The following is a 19539-nucleotide window of genomic DNA, read 5'->3' on the forward strand; positions in this document are numbered from 1 at the left end:
GAAACAATATGTACACTCTCCACCAGGGGGCAGCGCAAAGAGGTGTGTAAAGTTATTGTCAGGTAGAAGAAGTCCTGTTCCGTGTGTGTTTTCCTGGATTCTTGGGCGGTTTGACGGAGCGCGTGTAATGTAGTACTGTAGTATTGTTACAACTGCTGATAGTGAGGCTTTTCTTACGTTTGCATACTGTCGTGTTATTCAAAAGTGGAGTGTGATGAGATCACATTGTATGCAGTAGTAATGTACTCTTATGGTAAAACCTGTTAAAGTGCACTTAATACTACTGTAATACTACCCGCTTTCTGATCTCAATGGCTTTCTTAATCCATCGTTTGTGTTTATTGGTCTGTCTGTATGTTACAATTAAGGAAGCCATCGAGATCAGAAAGCGGGCGAGCTGCTCCATGAACCGGGACAAGGGGGCCTACACCCTCTGGCATACCTGGGATTCCATCCTCCAGAGACCACCGGACGGCGGGGGGCGTGATAAAAAGGACACGTCATCACACGTCAGATGACGCTCTGGCAGATGCCGTCGAAACATGTGGGCAAGGTAAAACATCTTTTCTTACTGAATTGTAGCTTCAAAAGTAAGGCTATACTATAATAACAAAAGACAAAATGAACATAGTCCAACTATTGTGAGTTTTTTGATAGTTTTTGTTTTTTATGTTAATATCCAATCATTGAGGCACACATTATACGTGTGGGAGTAACTGCTTTTAGTTATTCCTAATGCCAGTTATTTCTTTCATTTTTCTGAGAATTAAAAAACATGACTGATACCTTTGTTTTTTCCTATTGCACCAAAAAATACTGGAACTTGAGTTAATCATAGTCTCTGCCCAGTACACTTAATAGCACAGACTTCCTGCTGTTTAGTCTGAGCTGTTATTAAATCCTTCTTCCATTTACACCCTTCAGAGTAATGCTTCTAGCTGTGCTTGAGCAATGTTGGCAAGAATTACAGGTTTACTGTGCCTTATTGCTCATGCTGCACAAATGGTTTTGTAGAGCATCATCGGTAGCTAACACTCTCAAAACTGTGGGGAGATGTGCTCAACCGCACAACCTGTCACCGTACAGTAGCTGTTGGCAGCAAACAAGCAAAAATACTTTCAAAAAGACAGCAGCACTTTATACCATGGTCTGACATTTTAGCAAAAAAAGAAAAATAGTGCATTTAAGGGTGCAACATGTTTAAATCTATATAGGACAGACTAAGGCAAAGACAGAGTTCATAAATGTCAGCCAATGCAAATCTCATTACATTAAATGTCTAAATAAGCCTCCTCTGGGAATCATAAACACGATCAAAACAGACTGTGCAGCTTACAAAACAATACTGCTTATTGCTAAGTAGCGTCGTTCTATCAGTGTTATGCCAAATGTAATACAACTAAATGACAGAAAGAATGTCACTAGACCTTTTAAAGTAACTCATAGGAATGGGCCTAAAGGAAAATCCTTACAACTCTTGGGGTACATAGTGTCAAGCGTGTTTATCCAATATTCTTCTTTCTGCTGACTGTGATATCTCCTCCTCTAGGAGGGGTTTTGACATCTTCAATAGCGGTGAAGCATAATGTTGCTACTGATCCACGGTTTGCTTTTATGTAATGACAGGCAATAGTCATCCTTCTACTGAATGGAATGAGATGAGTTCTGCACTGCATAACCATTAAAGTGCCCCTGCCGCTTTGCAAGTGTTTTTCCTAGTTAGCTGCCTACAGTTGTTTATCATTTGTTGCTTCAAGGGGCATACAAGGAGCTAACAACAGCCCTGGGCTCCCACAATACCCCTCACAGGGTTCCCCAGTGTCCGCATCCCATCCAATCCACAAACACATCTGGACTGGATGGTCAAACTCCCATGACCCCTCAGCAACTCTGCAAGGGTGTATTAGGTGTAACAATAAGAAAGATTAAAACTAAAAAACAGAAAGTCATAGAAAAATGTAACTGTGAATATTTCCACAGTACGAGGGTATCTCAAAAAGTTTTCAACTTCACCAGAAAACATCACAGGAGAAAGACTGTTCTTGAATTAGTAATCCGTCTGTGTTGAGTCTTCACTATCCCTTTGTGCTCACATCTTGAGCCTCCAGCTCTTCAACAGTATGCATGTCTATATCATCACTCTGAAAATGGCGACCACACAAGTAGGATTTCATTTAGGAAAACAGGTGGAGGTGAGGTGATGCAGGCTGGGTGAGTAAGGTTCATGGAGCAACAGTTCAAAGCCACATTTGACTGCTTCTGCTACCTGTGCTGTCTGAATGCATTGTCCCAATAGCATCCAGCTCAAAGCTTTCCTCTCCATTTTTCTTTGATTGCTTTAAACATTACAGTTTATGTGGCCATTATGGTATACAGTTACACCCCAAAATCAGAGTTACGCATCTTGTTTCCAGTAAGGACCCCAGAAACACCCAAAAAGTAGAAACTAGTATTACCTTGACAGAATAAGAGAGTATATGATACAAGATACTATAATATGATGATTATATGCTTAACTTGGAGTTGATTATCTTTATGTTGTGTTGATTTAAAATGATTCTTTCTAACCTGTAATTTGTAAGTGAATGCTACAAAAGAAAAGCAGGAAATGACTAAGGGACTAACTATGATTTATTTCATTAAGTGCGTAAATCGTGTACACTACCAGTCAAAAATTATATATATATGCTGAAACACTAACTTGAAACTAATTACAACATACAAATGTTATGCTGATCTTATACTTTTTGAGGATGCAACAGTTTTTTTTTTCTTTTTAAATCTAATTAAATAATGTATTCAGTGTTAGCTTTGAAAAGTGTTATATAAAGTTACCCAATTAGAACTTTGTTGTCACTGAAACATAACTGTCCTTGGCGATAATTCCTCTTTTCATTCAGGATGCGTCGTGCAGTTTTCTTTGATTACCCTTATGAGCAAGAAGTCAAAGTCAAACTCCCATTATATTGGCCACTCAGTCAGCTTAATGAATCTCTATGCTCTAATACACCCCTTAGTCTTATGTAGTGTTACAGTGTTTCTTACCCTCAGATCAATATATGTCATTGCTATGCATTATTTTCTTGCTCTGAGGTAGAAATGAGGATTTTCGTGAGGCCAGACTGTGAAAATAGTGTCAGGAGACTGCAGTCACTTTGTGCATGCAGGTTCCTAAAAATTTAAAATTCTTTTGGTAGCTGTAGGGGGCTTTATCTTAAAAGCCAGGATTCTCTCCAAAGAAAATTATTAATTTACACTGTTTAAAGATTTAAAAACAGTAAAGACATGCATAATGAATCGCACTTTATAGACTAAGTGTGTGGTTGTCAAACCATAGGCTGTGACAAATTGAGTCTCAGCAGGGAACTCAGTGGGTCAAACCTTGACTGTATTAGTGCCAGGAGATTCAAACGTTACTTTCCCTCGGTTTATTCTGGGTCTGGGCCGCAGAGCATTTTGTGTATTTCAAGTTTTGAAGAAAAGTAGAGACCAATGACGTGATACAGTATGTTATTGTCTAGGGATAGTAAAATATACATACATAAGCCTGTATGGAATCCAGCACAGCACATCATACATAAGCCTGGTGGACAATCATACATATACACATAATTTTCCTTGCAGGCTGCATAAAGCTGATCAGTTATGAAATCATTACATGTTTTGTCTTTACTTCCTAATGACGTGTTGATGCTACATGAGCATGCATCATTTTTACATTATAGAAATCCAAATCTACCTACTCATTTGTTTGTATATTACTCACATATGCACATTATGCACATACAGAAAGAAATGTCTTGTAGCATCATTTTCTCAGTTTTATATCCATCTAGGAAGCACTGCTGAATGCCCACCTCTCCTCTTCAGCTGCTGTAATAGGGGATGTGCCTTTAAAAGACTTTATCTTATATATTCAAGCAGTGTTTACCTGAAGTTGTTTGTGTAAGGCCAAAACTTTTCCCTGAAAAACAGGGCATTTCTGACAAGGTTGAGGTATCTGGAGTCCACGTCATAAGAGCCTGACTTGGTCCACACACAAGAAAAGAAAAGAGAGGCAACTGCTTCAACGCCTCAGACAACAACTGCACGTACCTTCAAATCTGCACTCCTCATTCTGCAGGACTTTCACGCCAACCAGAGAAACAGGGATTTAGAAGGATCCTCACCAAAGCAACAGAAGATGATTCCTGCTTCTGTGCATCTGAGTCCAATCCTCAGTCCATGAACAGCATGATGACCTCTGACCTCTGTGCATGCTCAGCCTTGATATCCTGTGAGTCATTCGCACTGTGCAGCACATTTACATTTTGCACACGAGAATGTAGGAAATTATTATTTGTCTAGTGGTGCTTTACATCTGTGACCTATGGAAAATATAAACTTTTTAATACCGGAAAAAATGCACAGCCTTCTTAGAAACAGCTAATGCAAAATGTAGGATTTTAGTGTTTAAACTATAATCTTATTTTTTTAATTCTATAGATTTCATTTTATAATTTTTACTCTGATTTTTGTTAATTTTATTGCACATTTGCTTTTCAAGTACAGCCTGAAGACTATGCCACCGGGTAGTTCACTGCATATTTTAGGAGCATGTGAAAAATAAATCCTTTGTGTCTTAAATTTTGAATTTTGTTCATTTTTAAAAGTACATTTCCAAGCAATAACTTGCCCTTGCATTCCAAAATATTAAATAAATTCAAATCATGCTGTATAATTGTATGCTTCAAAACTTTGGCAAAATTGTATTCAATGGAGTGAAGCTCAATTATTTTCTTCATCTGTATTTATCCTTTGGTCACTGTTTACTCCTCTCACACTTTGTTCAGACTAAACTCCATCAAAAAAATTATTACAAACAATTGTTATTATTTGGTTTATTCAGTAGAACACTTGCAAACTTTTTTGCAGACTGACATTTGGTGATAATTTACAGGTGGATTACTGCATTGCACTGAATGTTAGTGGCTGTCTTCATTCGTTTGCCACAACTGTTCAAGTTCCACTGTCAGACCAGAAGAGAAAACTTTCCCACAGTAGCTTAACTTCAGGGCTTTATATTTGGTATTGAACTATAAAACCACATATTCTTGGAAAATCCTAAAGCTCTCAGTCTTGATTCCTGGAAAAAACACACACTGAAGACATACAACCAAAAAATAGTTTTGTATCAGACAAAACCAGGAAAGACATGTTCTATTTTCATCCATGCTGATGTAATTCTCAAGCACAGAGCAGCTTCTGTAGTCAAACTGTTAGGGACAGTTTGCCAGTAAGCTCTGTGGTTTATTCTAGTTGACAGCTCTGCAATTTATTTCAGCCGCAGCACTCATCTCTGTCACCTGCTCCAGTCTGCAGGTTGGGAATCACTTGTTAGAGCCGCACAGCACTGCCAGCTTTTTTTTTTCTCCATCCTGCAAGGCTCTCAAACATAAGCTGCAAATAACCTGTGATCACTCTTGAGTTCAGCTTCACCTATAAAAAAGGACCAAAGTGAAACTCCAGCCTCCACAGTTCGAGGCCAATAAGTGCAGGATAAGCCATCACATTTCCTTGTACGATAGAAAAATGCAGCATGTTATTTTAATTTAGTTGATATTGTAGGTTTTATGCTGGAAATGTGGGTGTTTATAGCTCACTCACAACTGAGGTAATTACAAACCATGGTTACAGAACTCGTATGGTAACCATGGAGACAGTAAGCAGTTTTTCATCGTGTTTTTTGACAGTACAATCAAGGAGACCTGTCAGTCCATGTGATGGTAACCTGCCATGTTAAGTTTTTCACTTTAATCTCAGATGTATACATGAATGCTTTTTTTTTTGAAGCAACAGAGGGCATCCCATCCACTCAGGATCAGCTCAGGTGGAAAGAGTGGAGAGCTTCAAGTACGCGGGTATTAACATCACGCAGGACCTGACGTGGTCCTGTCCAACATGACCTTGAAGGTGGTTGAAATGTAAATATTGCTCTTGTTTTAAATTTAAAAATCTGTAAACAATAAATTTTTAAATAGAATATATATGAATAATATAGAATTTTAAAGCCTACAAAGGATTGAATTAAATATATTTTAAGTGCCCCTCCTAACACTGGTAATGAGTTAATATTTAAATTAACTCAGTTTTGGTGTTACATATACTCTATATCAAACTAGAACTTTAACACCTAAGGAGTAATATTTTAAAGGGGTTCAAGATCTTTTCTTTTTTTTAAAAGTTATTTTTACTGAGCTCTGGAGTCTATGCGATGGTCACGCATGTAGGTCTACACTAAAACAGAGTTTATTCCAAAAGACAAAGTTTGTCTGTGTATAGTTTCTGTTGTTGTTGCTGCCCAGAAACTTAGGCAACATCATTTGAAGGCAAGGTGGTCTGTGACATTATTTGAAATAGTTACATCCAAAAAGTGTGTATTTTTCAAAACTACCCATTTCTGTTGCAACTACAGAGACATGCATGTTTTTAAAAAACAAATATTCATATAAACACAGAAACAAATTTAGCATTGTGTGGTGTTATGAGTGTCAGTTAACGTGCTACTGAAGAAACTAAGTTCGACACTTTTGTTAACGACTTTTCCATGTACTACGCAGCAGATTTCTTTCATAGTTCATCGAAGGTAAGCCATTTTTTTCACATTTTAATCATAATATAATGAGAATATGTTAAAGTCGCGTGTTTTGTGGCTCAGTCTGATGTAAATGCGGTTTGACTTTTTAGAAACAACTCAGATATTGCTCTGAATTTACATTTGTACTTTTTCTGCAAAATCTAGCAGTTTCTAAGTTTACAGAAAACATATTCCAAATTTCATAGCACTATTTTGGACTTAGTGTCAGGTTAAATTATTTTGGTTAACAGTGCTAGTGAATTTTTGAAGCTACTTCTTTAAGTTAAATTGAAGACAGTTGAAATTAGCACAGAGTCTATTAGGTGAATAATAATTCAGAAAGGTCCCTCCTTTGTACAGCTTTAAAAACTGACATTTAAAGGAGGAATGATTGTAGAAGATAAAAGCAATTTTCATATCTTTTGTCATGATGTGAATCAGAACAATGTCCTGGCTGGTTTTAGTGGGGATTGGAGAAAATACAATTTTTTAATATTAATATGGAAGGGTCATGTATGTTTGAAATAGATTTTTTTCTGTCCAAGCACCAAATGGTGCAAAGACCCTATTTCTAACCCATGGGTTTATTATTATTATTGTTCTGTTCATGAAAACAAGTCAAGATGGTTGAAACTTGTGTGCAGCCTTCAGGGGATTTTTAAGGATTTTGGATGTGTATTCAGTTTCTTCTAACATCAGAACTTTAAAGCTTAGAAAGCTTGAAAGTTCATGAATCTGACGTGCTTTGTGTCTCTATTCTTGTTCACAGTAATGCCACAAGGAAGCCTTCGTCTGGCCGCAAACGGCTATTACCATGATGATGGCCAACCGGTCATTTCTTACAAAGAGAACACATACAGGTAAGCTGGACTACCTGTGCATACAAGTGTGTGTGTCACTGCCTTGTTGTACATGAGTGCAAATTGTATTTACAATTGTCATCTGTTTCTCCATAAACATATTTTCTCATCTGTATTCCATTCAGGGTTTTCAGGAGGCAAAGGCAAACTAATGGTCTCCGATCAGAGGGTGGAACCAAAGATGTCTTTGAGACCCCCAGTGACCAGAGGAGCTCGAGTCTCTCTACCAGGAAAACCCTTGTATTTTTCCTTCTACTCATCCCTCTGTGTTTTGGTAAGTGATATTCTTCCACAAACAAGTACAACTACCAATGTTCTACTCTGGATTACATTTTCCTAACCTGTACATTTTACATTTTGTTTTTCTCCATCCATCAGGACTTCTGCAATGGATTCCGCCACAGAGCAACATTTCTTCCCCGTCTGTACCTTTGGAGTTATCTGATTCAACCATTGCAGTAGATATGGTATGACCCATAAAAGCAGCTTTATTTTTCATTTTTAAAGGCCCTCTTCTGGTGAAAATCAAGTTTTTTACCCTTTTAACATGCCCCTATGGTGTTGTAGTTACATCTGAACCATTTTAATGTATGAAGGGACTGTTTTCAGGGGGAAAAAACTTCTACATGTGTAACTTTGATACACAGAGATGAGTTTTTTAGAGATTTAGTCATCAACCAGAGAAGGACTTAATAGAAACTTAATTTTAATCTTCCTGTACACACATACACACAATCAGATGATGATCAATATATTTATATCCCAAAGCTGTATTCATACAATGTAAATTGACTCTTCTCTCATTTACAGAAAACAAGGTACGAGGAGCTGATGAAGCAGCTAAAAGAGCAACAGGAGGAGCTGCTGTGGTTGAAGAAGAAAATCAACCACCTTCTTCCAAAGGCGGACATGTTGTCCAACTTTGCACTGGAGTCACTTGGTGAGTAATCTAAATCCGACTGTAATTCACACATACGCTTTAGTTTTAACCTTCTTTCTGACCTGTTTTTGTGTGCTGTGTACAGGAGCATGTGTTTTGAAATCGTCAGAACCATTCCCAACGGAAACTGAAAGGCTGACGAGTTTTGGAAGACGCGTAAGGCAACGGCTTGCTGTGACCCCAAGCGTTGTCATTCAGGTATGAACTACATTCACACAACATGACAGATACAGTCTGTGGTGACTGTATGATATAAAAGCTGGGATTCTTCATTTTTTATACACTCAACACACCAACTAAACTGTCTTTTTTGTCTTCAGGGGCAGCCACATTTGATTCCAGGGCACTGCTGGGCTTTTGCAGGTCAGCAGGGACACGTATCCATCGCCCTGTCTCACCAAGCTGCCATCAGCCATGTGACACTGGGTCACATTTCAAAGGCCTCGTCTTCAACCGGCTCCATCTCCAGTGCTCCCAAGGAGTTCTCAGTCTATGTAAGTCACAATTTCTCATTGTTACAGTGCAGATATCCTGTGTATCACTGTTTAATTTTCACACCATGTAAATAGAACAACAGTGTGTTTAACTAGATATTTATCTCTTTCTATCTCTCAGGGAAGGAAGAACTTGGATGACGAGAACATCCACTTGGGAACCTTTCTGTACGATGAGGACGGAGACTCTCTACAGACTTTCAAGCTACTGGTGAGTATACTACCATTCTGTAAATCCCATTAACATGCACCATTTTTAATGTCAGCAGCTAATTTTCAGCTACAGCTAATTTAAAAGTCAAAGTTTGTTTTCCTTCTTATCTCTGTGGATCCTTGCTGTACTCAGCACATCCCTGATTCCCCATTTAAAGTTTTATTGCTGTTATTCTTTTTTGAGCACCCACCTAAATCTCCTCATTTGTCTTTTTTGTCTCTCAGGATCATAAAAAAGGCGTATTCAGCTATGTAACATTGCAGGTCCACAGCAACTGGGGCATGCCTGAGTACACTTGTCTGTATAGCTTCAGAGTTCATGGGAAGCTAGCAGACTGAGGCCGACACCAAAAGGTCCATGATGAGCAAAAACAGTGTATACTGTACACTATCTTATGATAATCCAAAATAAAATAAATACATTAACAAAACAAAAAAACAGCTGTTTCATTGTTTGATTATATGAAAAAAGTCTAGTGGCAGGCATCATTCTCTTCTCCAATTGGACCATTTTTATACCTGTACAAGTAGTGGACATACAGCGGGTGAAACCTGTTTTGATTAATGGACTTCACCTACATCTATGCTGGTCGATTTTTTTTATTTTTTAAAAATGTTATCGTGTCCCATCTTTTTACGGTGATATCAGTTCTACAGTTCCTACAGGTGATATGTCGGCACTGTGACATAAATATACTGTATCTCTGCTAAATCAAGTGCACCTTTTTAGTTGATTTGCTTCACAGGATTTAATGGCTTGTTGTTTATTAGTGCTTTTGATCTTTCAAGTACTGTATATGTATATTTAACTGTTTACAACTTCCATCCATCCATCCATTATCTATACACCGCTTGATCCTCATTAGTGTCACGGGGGACTGGAGTCTATCCCAGCAGACTTAGGGTGAACATTTCAGAAGATCAGGGTTTATTCTGTACAAAAACCAAAGGATAAAAATGACACTGTGTTTTCACAGGATGTTCAACTGTTGTTAGGTTGGATGCGGTGACTTCCTGAAGTTTCACCGCCACTATACATCTGCCAGGTAATTTCTGAGCTTGGAAGGGCTGGCAGGTGTTTTTCTTGTTGTTTTTTTTTGTAATCTGCAGATTAAGCCCTGGTGGCTGCTGTCTCTGTTTCCAAGAAACCAAAAAAAAGTATTTCCAATACTGTTAAATTTTTCTTTAGATACATCATACAATTGAAGGTTAAGCTATCTATCTACTGGAATTATTACATTTTTAACTTCTATTTGAAGACATAAAAATGAATTATGAATGAGTTTTTCTAAGAATGCATGAAAACATTAAGTACAGAATTGGAGCACTTAATTTTCTCTCTCATGAACAGAAGAATGGTTGGAAACAATCCTTTGAATAAATGAAAGAAATAAGATAGATGTGTAAAGCATTTCTTACCTTTTCATCCAAATTAAAGTACTAAGTAAATGAAAGCAACAATACCAATCCAAACCCTTGTACAGCAGCATAAAGAATATAGTAACATTTGTGAGGATCTTACACATTTATATAAGATTTTTCTTGTTGTGCATGGTGTTGTTTTTGTGGCCAGGCTGGGTGAACTGAAGCCACCACGAGAACAAGCATGTAAAGTGTGCTTTGCTTTGTAATTTAATAACCAGAGAAGGGTGAAACAAGTTGTTTACAAATGGAAAACAGACTTGCACTAAATGTAATGCCCACAGATTCAAGAATAATTCCAATTTTATTTTTTTTTCCCAGTATTTTTTCTAAATTGCTTTCAAAGACCGCAGAGAAAAACGGTCAGTTGCTTGGTTAAATAGGCTCTCGTCCGTCCTTCACGGACCTATGAAAGGTTATCCATCCATGCATCTCATCTTGTCTGGAGCGGCTCCCTCTATTCTGACCAAAAAGGCAACTGCAGAGCAAACTCCAAAAATAAATGAAAAAATAATTGCAATCTTTCTTCTCTGGCTACATGTTAGTATTAGAGTTGGATCTTCCAGCATTTTGTATTGTATCCTGTTGTGTTATTGTCATTTTAAGGGCTTTCAAAAGCTTTTCATTCTTGATTTCTAATTGCACTCTCCCTCTCCTCCTATTGTTGTCTTAAATTCTTCTATTCAGAAAGAGCAATTAATTGCTTGATTTCTACCTAATTGCCTTTTTGTGTTCCACGCTTTTCAGTGTTTTAATGTATTATTATTTTGTTCTCCTGTTACTTTTGTGAAATTGTTTATTAACTTTGCAAAGTAGCAACTTTAACACAGCTCTTAAAAAGTGTACAGAAAGTGCTTTTTGTCTTTCGTAAGCTGCGGAGAGATTAAAGCCATTAGTGTTACACCATTAAATGAAGGACATTTAATAGAACAGTCACTGATGTTTCCACATTAACCTTGAACTTGCTGCATCAGCCTCAAATGCCATTAGTGTCATGAAATAAATTAACAAAACAAAATTCCAGACATGGTGCACACATTGAGATTAGATGTCACACCTGAGAATAAATGTGTGCTGTTCATACATGTATCATCAATAGGGCAAATTTATCTCCATTTATTAGAATAATCCCCATTACTCATTTTATGTCTCATCATACATTTCAGTGATGTTAGTATGATTTAGACATGGAGATAAATAAACATACAGATTATTAGCAGGCATTTTCAGAAGCGAAGAATAGTTTTTCTAATTCAAAATAACAAAAAATGCCATTCAGTTTGAACAGTCAGCGATTATATTATGAATATAAATGCATTATTATAAATAATGTTAAGGTTCAGTAGACTTCAGACAGCCTGTTTTACCTTTTAGTCTGGTTTTGACCTCCTGTCTGTCTGTGACAGCTTGCAGGCAGGTCTAGCATGTAATTTACATAGTCAGCTCCAGTTGGACAGTTACTGTTTCTTGGCGCCGTGTTTACTAATCCACTACACTCTGTGCTTTTTATGCATTGCTTCTCTTGTTCCTCAATAACCAATTAAGGTTGAGAAATCATTGACTTTGCTTAAAGTCCTTTCACATATTGAGTCGAAAACAACTATAAGTCTGCATTTCCTGAGAGAATGAAAACAAGTGTGATTGGTTGTTTTCATGTTGTCGCTCCCAAGGTGACTTTTGAGTCACAGTGGGTTCTGCCAAGGTAGTGTCTCATTCACGATGTGGCATCCTGTCATACCTCCAGTCAGTGTTATTTACTGAGCCTGTTATTTAACCCCACAAAATAACCTTTAATTTAGACAATCCTGTTCGTGAGTCTGTGTTTGTGGTTTCATCTCAGTTGGGTTTTGTAATCTTGTATACATTGTGCAGCCCAACTGCAAAGCTGTTAACCACATTGAAAGTGCTCATCATGTATTTTATGACATGACAGTTGAATTAAGTGATAGAGAAAGTTTTGAGCCACATCTGAAAATAATAGCTGCTTACAAAACAGAGTGGCAGTGGCAGAATATGTAGATAAACGATGGAAAACAAATTTATCAGGTTTCAGAATTCATTAGACTTTTCAGATAAATGTGCAAATGAATCTCCTCTTTCGCTCTCTTTTTTCTTCCAGTCTCTCCTCCTGCTTTTTTTTATTGTCCCTTTTAGTATTCACAGGCTGATATTTTCCTTTCACAGCAACTGAATCTCCCCCAAGACACTCTTGGTCTAACATGTCTTTGACTGCCCTGCACACTATTTTATTAAAGCAACCTTTCTCTGCATTAAATATTAATTGACCGGAAAGAAGAAGTTTCTATTACCATTGAAAAGATGTGTCAGGTTTTCATTCCGCCGCTTCACCCCCAGGACCTCATATGGGTAAATTTTGCTCCAACAAAATTCAGGTAATTTTTTTTTTCTTTTGAAGGAGTGACACAAATATTTACAAGGTAGGTGTGCTCCACGAGCAATTTGAGGGCGAAATACTGTGTATTTAAGCTGGAAATGCTCCGAGAGTATCAAATATGTGCACTTTAAAATTCATGAATGTTCAAATGATGAAGAGCTCAGGGCTTCAAATGATGAATCACAAACTAGCCGCATCTGCTTTCAGCTTTGTTCAGTTTAGGAGTGTAAACACAAGAGAGTGCCAGCCAAACATTTGCCAGACAACTGTGCAAAATTGAAACTTACAAGTAAATTATTTTTACGTAACAGTTATTGTATGAATTACACGAGCTTAAACATGTACAAACATTGTTACAGCTTTATTATTTGTGTCAAAGAAAGCAGAGGTGTCAGGATTTGTGTCTGAACTCAAGGTCAAAAAAAAAAAAGAAAGTTAGAGTGCACTACAGGATGGAAAATCAATCACACACTAAATTGTTTTCCAGCGTTAAACATACTGATCACAACTAATTACAGTCTGGAACCACCAGCATTTTCCCCATGAATTTCATTTTGAGCTCTGAGCAATGCTTCGGTCTTTATATCTGAGAGAAAATCAATATGTAATGCAGAACACCAGCACAGTCCTGAGGATTTTATTTCAAACAATACCTTACTAGTTTACTTTTGCTGTTGTGTCTGTGAATTTTCTAGGTATACTTTGGTGCTGATACAGGCGTAATAACAGCACATAACAAATGATGCATGTATGAGGATGTGTGTGCATTTATCACTTTCACATAGACCTGTAAATTTGAAGGCAGCTGGTAAAATATTCCTCTGCTTAATGCGTACATCGTATGGTAAACAATACTACAGGCAATATATTTAAAAGTTTGCAGGCTAGATAACTAATTCACCAGTCAGCTGCAGCACTGTGAACAGCATGTAAATGTCACTTGCTGGTTAGGTGCTGCTGTGGCTCCTCACTCTTCAGTGCCACAAACAACCCTACAATACGAGATTGTTTGCTTTGTCTCTCACTGTGAAACAAGGGCACTCTGACAGCCTGCAAGCCTGTCAATCAAACACTGATGCATCCCTGCAGATAGCTGAGACTAAAAAGGAGCATTCCCGATATTTCCCTGAAGACCTTTTATTCATTTTAGTAATAATCACACATTATAATAGATTTTAAATAAACAAGTTGGCATCATTTTGTTTCTAAAAAGGAGTGAATAAATTTCAGTCGGAAAACACTGAAACACAGTTAGGTGAGAGCATTAACACCACATTAATGCACTGACTAAACCAGCAGCAGTGACAAAAACTCATTATGGTAGACTGGGTGGAGCCATTTAAGTAAAAATATATTTTTTTTTGCCAAGTCCCAGGATGCTTAATCAGGTTATTAACGCTCAGTCTTGCTGTTTCACGTCATTGGGAGTATAAATCATTTGATTAAACGGTGAAGAGGGATGGAGCCAAAACAAAGCTGTATTTTATACAAAGTTAATGAATGCAATATGCAGTAAAGAAAAGAAAAAGTTGACTCTTTGAAGAAACAAGCCAATTCAGACAATGACATAGTGTTTGGATATTACATTTTCTCTGAATCCTTTTAGTATATGTTCAGCTCAGGTTGATATACCTCAGCTCCGTGGATCTACCACATAAAACAGATTATTGGATGAAAGTATTCATTTAAGAGAAATTAATTTCACAACTCCAAACATATGTGACTCATAATAATAAATACAAAGCACTGCTCCATTGATCTAGTGCATAGAATAGAGAGATCATGGGATGATTAATGAGAAAAAATGTAAAGTTATAATGTAAAAAAAATATATAACTACCAGCATGTGTGACTAATAATAAATATGAAGCATTGTTACATGGATCTACCACATAAAACACAGAGATCATGGGATGGGGGCGCTCATGGAACACAGAGAATTTAAATTTATCACCACCAACATATGTGACTAATAAGTATGAAGCGTTGCCTCACTGTGTGGACAGCTGAAGCTTCTACAGGTAGTTTCCCCGACCAGTAAATAAGCTCCACACTTCTCACACAGCAGGAGAGGCAGGTTAGCGAGCCCACTCTGGCATTCTGCTTGCACAGCGGCGATTCAGCGTGAGTCAGTATACATTATCATTATCAAGGTAACATTTAGGTGGCACAGATCCAAACAGGAATGTGAATCAGCTCTCTGGAAGAGTGGCAGCTGTCAGAACATCTTTGTGTTTAGTGAATATATATTTCAATCTACAACACCAGTAATTTGCCTGCTATATTAAATGCATGGCAATTTACATTCATTTGGTATTGTGTTAATATTGTGAAGGTCATTTTTTTGTAATTTTTTTAATGACTTTTTTTCTTAGAGTGAGTGTTTCAGCAAATTGAATTCTACCTTCACATTACTGCAGCAAAGTGGAGTGGTCTTTGTGAATAGTGCATTTATTCACAGCCTCACTGACAAAATACCCCATCATTGTTGCCACCTGTAACTTAATAAAGAGGCGTTTTAAGTACTTACTTTCTGACCTGTTAGTTTATGCTGTAGAAATCTTCACAGCCTTGGCAGCACCACTGGTGCTGCAATTCTGCTGTTTTAATGTGTTGTTGTTGCTGGCCAAAATTTTACCATTACACGCTCAGTTTTGGAAATGCCCATTAAAGTGGGAAAATAAATTTTAATCCATATATTTTCTACCTCCATGCTTTGAATAACAAAGCTACCACCAGCACTTGAACAGTATGAGCCTTTGGTAAAGCACTAAAAGATAAAAGCAAGGAAACACAGCGAGACCCGCAATGTATACATACACCTTATAAAATAAATGATAAGTGACAGTGATAGCTAAAATGCACTATGGCTTAGTGAAATCACTCCTATACTTTGGAACACCTCCTCTACTTAAAATTCCGTTTGCTGTGAAATTCACATCAAGCCACATGGGAGCAGAGTGTAAACTTTCCGGAGTACCTGGAACTGCTGGAGAAGCCCAGCAGGAGGTGTTTTTCTCTCCGTCTAAAAGTGGATGCCAGTGTAGTGGTGTTTTGTGCATTCTGTTGTTACCCCAGACAATGCTGCTCTGATATTCTCATTTCACATCAAAGCAGATTCTGCGAACCCACATGACACACTTTACTGAACCCGTCGTTCATCTCAACTCACCTGATTTATGCCACATTCCAGATCATCTCTAAGGGAACTGTTTGGTAGCTTATTTCAGATGAAAAGCTGGTTAAGCTCTTTATAAAAGCATGTATATCTGAGTAAAAAGCCTCCTTTCTCTTTGGTTACTAAAACTAATCATTAAATGCAGTGTACTGTAAGTAAATGTCAAATGAAATACATCATATTTGGATACTTGTATGGGGCACGCTGCCTTTCTGTGCAAAATCTCATTATATACATATGCATGGTACAATAATTTTATTTCACTATGGTTGCACTAAATGACAAACAAAATGCACAAAATACAAATTCACAAATGCATAGCCAATGAAGGGTGGTCATGCTTTCCAAATGCTGTTGACTAGAGGGTTTGATTCACAGCTGGCGAAAATGGCAGAAATCCAAACTTGGACTGACAGCCAAGGAGCCTTGAGAAATATGGCACGTTTTAATAAAATACCTACAGCGAACTGTGTTAGGACGTGTTCTCATTTATGTACTGTATTTCTCACAAACCAGCAAAATCTTCCAGTCGACTCTAAAATTCCTCCAGACTGCCTTCTTTCACATTTAGTGGCCGTAGATGACATGATTTTACTTTATTAGGATGGGAACAAAATCCAGTGTCTTAACTCACAAGTGTGAATTGTCATTCTGTGCTTTTCCTCTTGGTTTTAATGTTATTGCACCATCAATATGGAACCCTTTCACAATTTTCTTTTCTGTTATCTTTTCTTTTAACATTTTTCTATCACATGTTTAAGTGCAGACTGTGAGCTCAGAGTTGTTCTTGACATTTTGATTGTCAAAGTCTCTCCAGCTAACTCATTAATAACAACTTGTTTGAAGAGGAATTACATGGGGATTTGGATCTGCTTAACTGAACTGCTGGATCACAGTGACCTCTTGTGGAGAAAATTTTAAATTATAACAAGCAGGTGTCTGGGTAAAATAATTGTTCCCCGAGTCTTTTATTATTCCAAAGAAAATTCATCATCAATAACACGTTTTTTTTCATTTGTATGCAAAATTTGTCACTTCATTACTAGTGAGACACTGCATTGACATACAACAAAATATCCAAGACAGAAATCTTCTGATTGGGTAAAATAACCTTTTATTGCAGTTTAAATTGTACATACAATGCCCCAACAGTGAAGAACTGCCAGTGTACTGCCACTGTTAACAAGGTGCCTCTTCTGAAGCGGTGTCCTGTATTAAAGTAGACCTGGGGGAGCTCTGCTGTTGAGGGAGCTCCCAGGTGTAAAAGTGTAACTGTGCAAATGACCAACAGTGCGTAACCAGAATGGAAAGCAAGTGTACACGACTTAACTTCCCCTGGAAAAATAAAAGGTGTTATAAAAGTTATGTACACTGAGCAGAAACAGTCTCTGCCTGCTGCCCGACTCATCCTCTGTACAGATTTAAATCTGTCATTGAATAAATGATGAACAATGTAACAAAAGCACAAAGGGTGTCCAGTTATTTTGTATTGGAGCACAGATGGGATCAATGAATTCCTTTTGATCAGTTTTTATCTTCACAGATTGCAGTATGCTGTAAGTATGCCTAGCTGGAGGTTGGGTAAAAATGGCTATAAAACTTTGTACAAGGCCTCTAGAATAGTAGATAGGATGATGCAGTCCTCCAAAATTGGCAGGATCCCCATAAAGAAACACAGGGGCAAGATATGTGTTAAGAAGTAAATCATAACACTGTCTAGGAGAATAATAGTGACAGATATGATGAGAATAAAGAAAGAAAACTGACCATTTTGCTGCTGGCCGTGTCCTGTGGCCTCTTTTTGGACTCTCTGCTCTGTGTGCAGACAGTGAAGAGATACTGACTCCTAACTTGACACCACCACCACCTGTGCTGGTTAGTCAGATGGACATTGAAAAAATATGTGTTAGATTTACGTGAGTGTCGACATAAAACGGCCCCGACAAGACTGGCATATTGCTGCAAATCTGTTTCATGGACAAATAAAACTAATAATCAACTTGGATAGAAGCACATCTATAAGATTTATTGCTGTGCTGGACTCCAAATGCCTCATGAGCGATAAATTCTTATCCATTTGGCATGATTCAGATATGTATTCTATGTGTTTGTTTGGTTTCACAGGCAAAGACTGGATGATGTCAACCATCTAAATATACCCTATTTCGTTACATGATATCTTCAAGTGAGGTGACCTCATTACATGAAAAAAGTAACTCCATTTATATATATGGTTCAGGGATGGTATTATATTTCCTTGGAGTCCTTCTTTACCTTTAAACATACAATACAGGAGCCAGAGAAATGGGAAATTCAGAAACCTATCTCACAAAGAGGACTAAAATTATTTCTACAGCATCATATTTTCATTCCAAATTCTTATTATTATCATTAACTTTGATATTCACAGAACAGAAGTTAAGTATGACAAAACACCAAATCAGTATAGAGGACGGCTAACGTAACTCTCTGAAGATCTATGAAAATTTTTCGAGAACCCTAACATGTATAGAAGCTGGCTATTTCCAGCCAATACACTTATATATAGTTCAAAGAGATGAGTCATAGGTGCGTTACTTTCTTTTTGACATGGGGGTGACCCAAGTTAATGATTTACGTGCAATTCTTCCCATCAATCCCTGCCGAGTCCTCTTGCACACCAGCCACATACCATAACTTACATGGCTCACATTGTGACCGTATGAGGTAATGAGAGCAACTTGGTTGAGTACACTACACGTGTGCAAAAAATCTAGCCTAGTTGAAACCATAGGTGGTGCTGAGTGCCGTTTACGTGCAAGGTGGAGGGAGCTGATAGAGACACAGGTCATCTATACGGCCCTACATGTACCTCCCTTCTGCTTCTCCTAGAAGAGCAGTAGCCTGAGCCAGGTGTACTGGACTGTTCTAATACTTTCTGACATAGATCTCTGTGGTAGATGTTTCTAAGATAGAGGGCAATTATGCACACTTTAATAGTACTTCTGACACTGAATTGGGTTTTTATGACGTGAAAAAAATCCAAAAATCTGGAGCCACTCATTACGGCTAAACTTACTCATGACCTTTGAATATGGTTACTTACTGCCACGTCATGAAAATCGTAACAGTTGAAGAGCTAAATGATCAGTTATAATGAAAAAATGCACAATGTGCCACAGAAAACTATACACCATTTAGCCTGAAAGTCTGAATATTTGCCAAATTGCTAAAGAACACTGTAAATACAAAGCATTACACTATCAACTTAAATGACAGAAAGATATAGGTCCATCTATTCCTTCAGTCATGGCATAGCCATTCCTTTGCCACATTTAGAAAACATCTTTCATGGTTACCTAATGCACCTTGTGACACCGTGGCAAGGTTGTCCACAACGCATACATCGCACAACTGCGATGCTCCACATTCAAAATGAATT

At 37.6% G+C, this 19539-nt stretch overlaps 1 protein-coding gene across 7 annotated transcripts; it reads left to right on the forward strand.

The window, feature by feature from the left end:
• Nucleotides 1-80: 80 nt before the first annotated feature.
• On the forward strand, nucleotides 81-9562 carry LOC111583341 (SUN domain-containing protein 3-like). Of its 7 annotated transcripts, none has more exons than XM_055013334.1 (12): nucleotides 81-253; nucleotides 369-553; nucleotides 4124-4276; nucleotides 5833-6625; nucleotides 7386-7476; nucleotides 7602-7750; nucleotides 7855-7943; nucleotides 8287-8416; nucleotides 8502-8614; nucleotides 8737-8910; nucleotides 9032-9121; nucleotides 9349-9562. In XM_055013334.1, exons 5-12 carry the CDS (start codon nucleotides 7388-7390, stop codon nucleotides 9460-9462), a joined length of 948 nt encoding a protein of 315 aa, XP_054869309.1. In that variant the 5' UTR covers nucleotides 81-253; nucleotides 369-553; nucleotides 4124-4276; nucleotides 5833-6625; nucleotides 7386-7387; the 3' UTR covers nucleotides 9463-9562. The 7 variants fall into 7 exon arrangements, with proteins under 7 accessions (XP_054869309.1, XP_023148147.2, XP_054869313.1 ...); XM_023292379.3 differs by having other exon boundaries at nucleotides 5833-5952; XM_055013338.1 differs by having other exon boundaries at nucleotides 5839-5952.
• Nucleotides 9563-19539: the final 9977 nt, after the last annotated feature.

Source organism: Amphiprion ocellaris, chromosome 1 (genome assembly GCF_022539595.1).
Source record: "Amphiprion ocellaris isolate individual 3 ecotype Okinawa chromosome 1, ASM2253959v1, whole genome shotgun sequence".
In the NCBI taxonomy this organism is placed as follows: Eukaryota; Metazoa; Chordata; class Actinopteri; family Pomacentridae; genus Amphiprion; species Amphiprion ocellaris.

Coding starts and splice junctions, on each gene's coding strand:
- LOC111583341 (XM_055013328.1), top strand. CDS start 7,346: ATGAATCTGACGTGCTTTGTGTCTCTATTCTTGTTCACAGTAATGCCA. Junction 8,615..8,736: donor CCCCAAGCGTTGTCATTCAG/GTATGAACTACA, acceptor TTTTGTCTTCAG/GGGCAGCCACATTTGATTCC. Junction 8,911..9,031: donor CCAAGGAGTTCTCAGTCTAT/GTAAGTCACAAT, acceptor TCTATCTCTCAG/GGAAGGAAGAACTTGGATGA.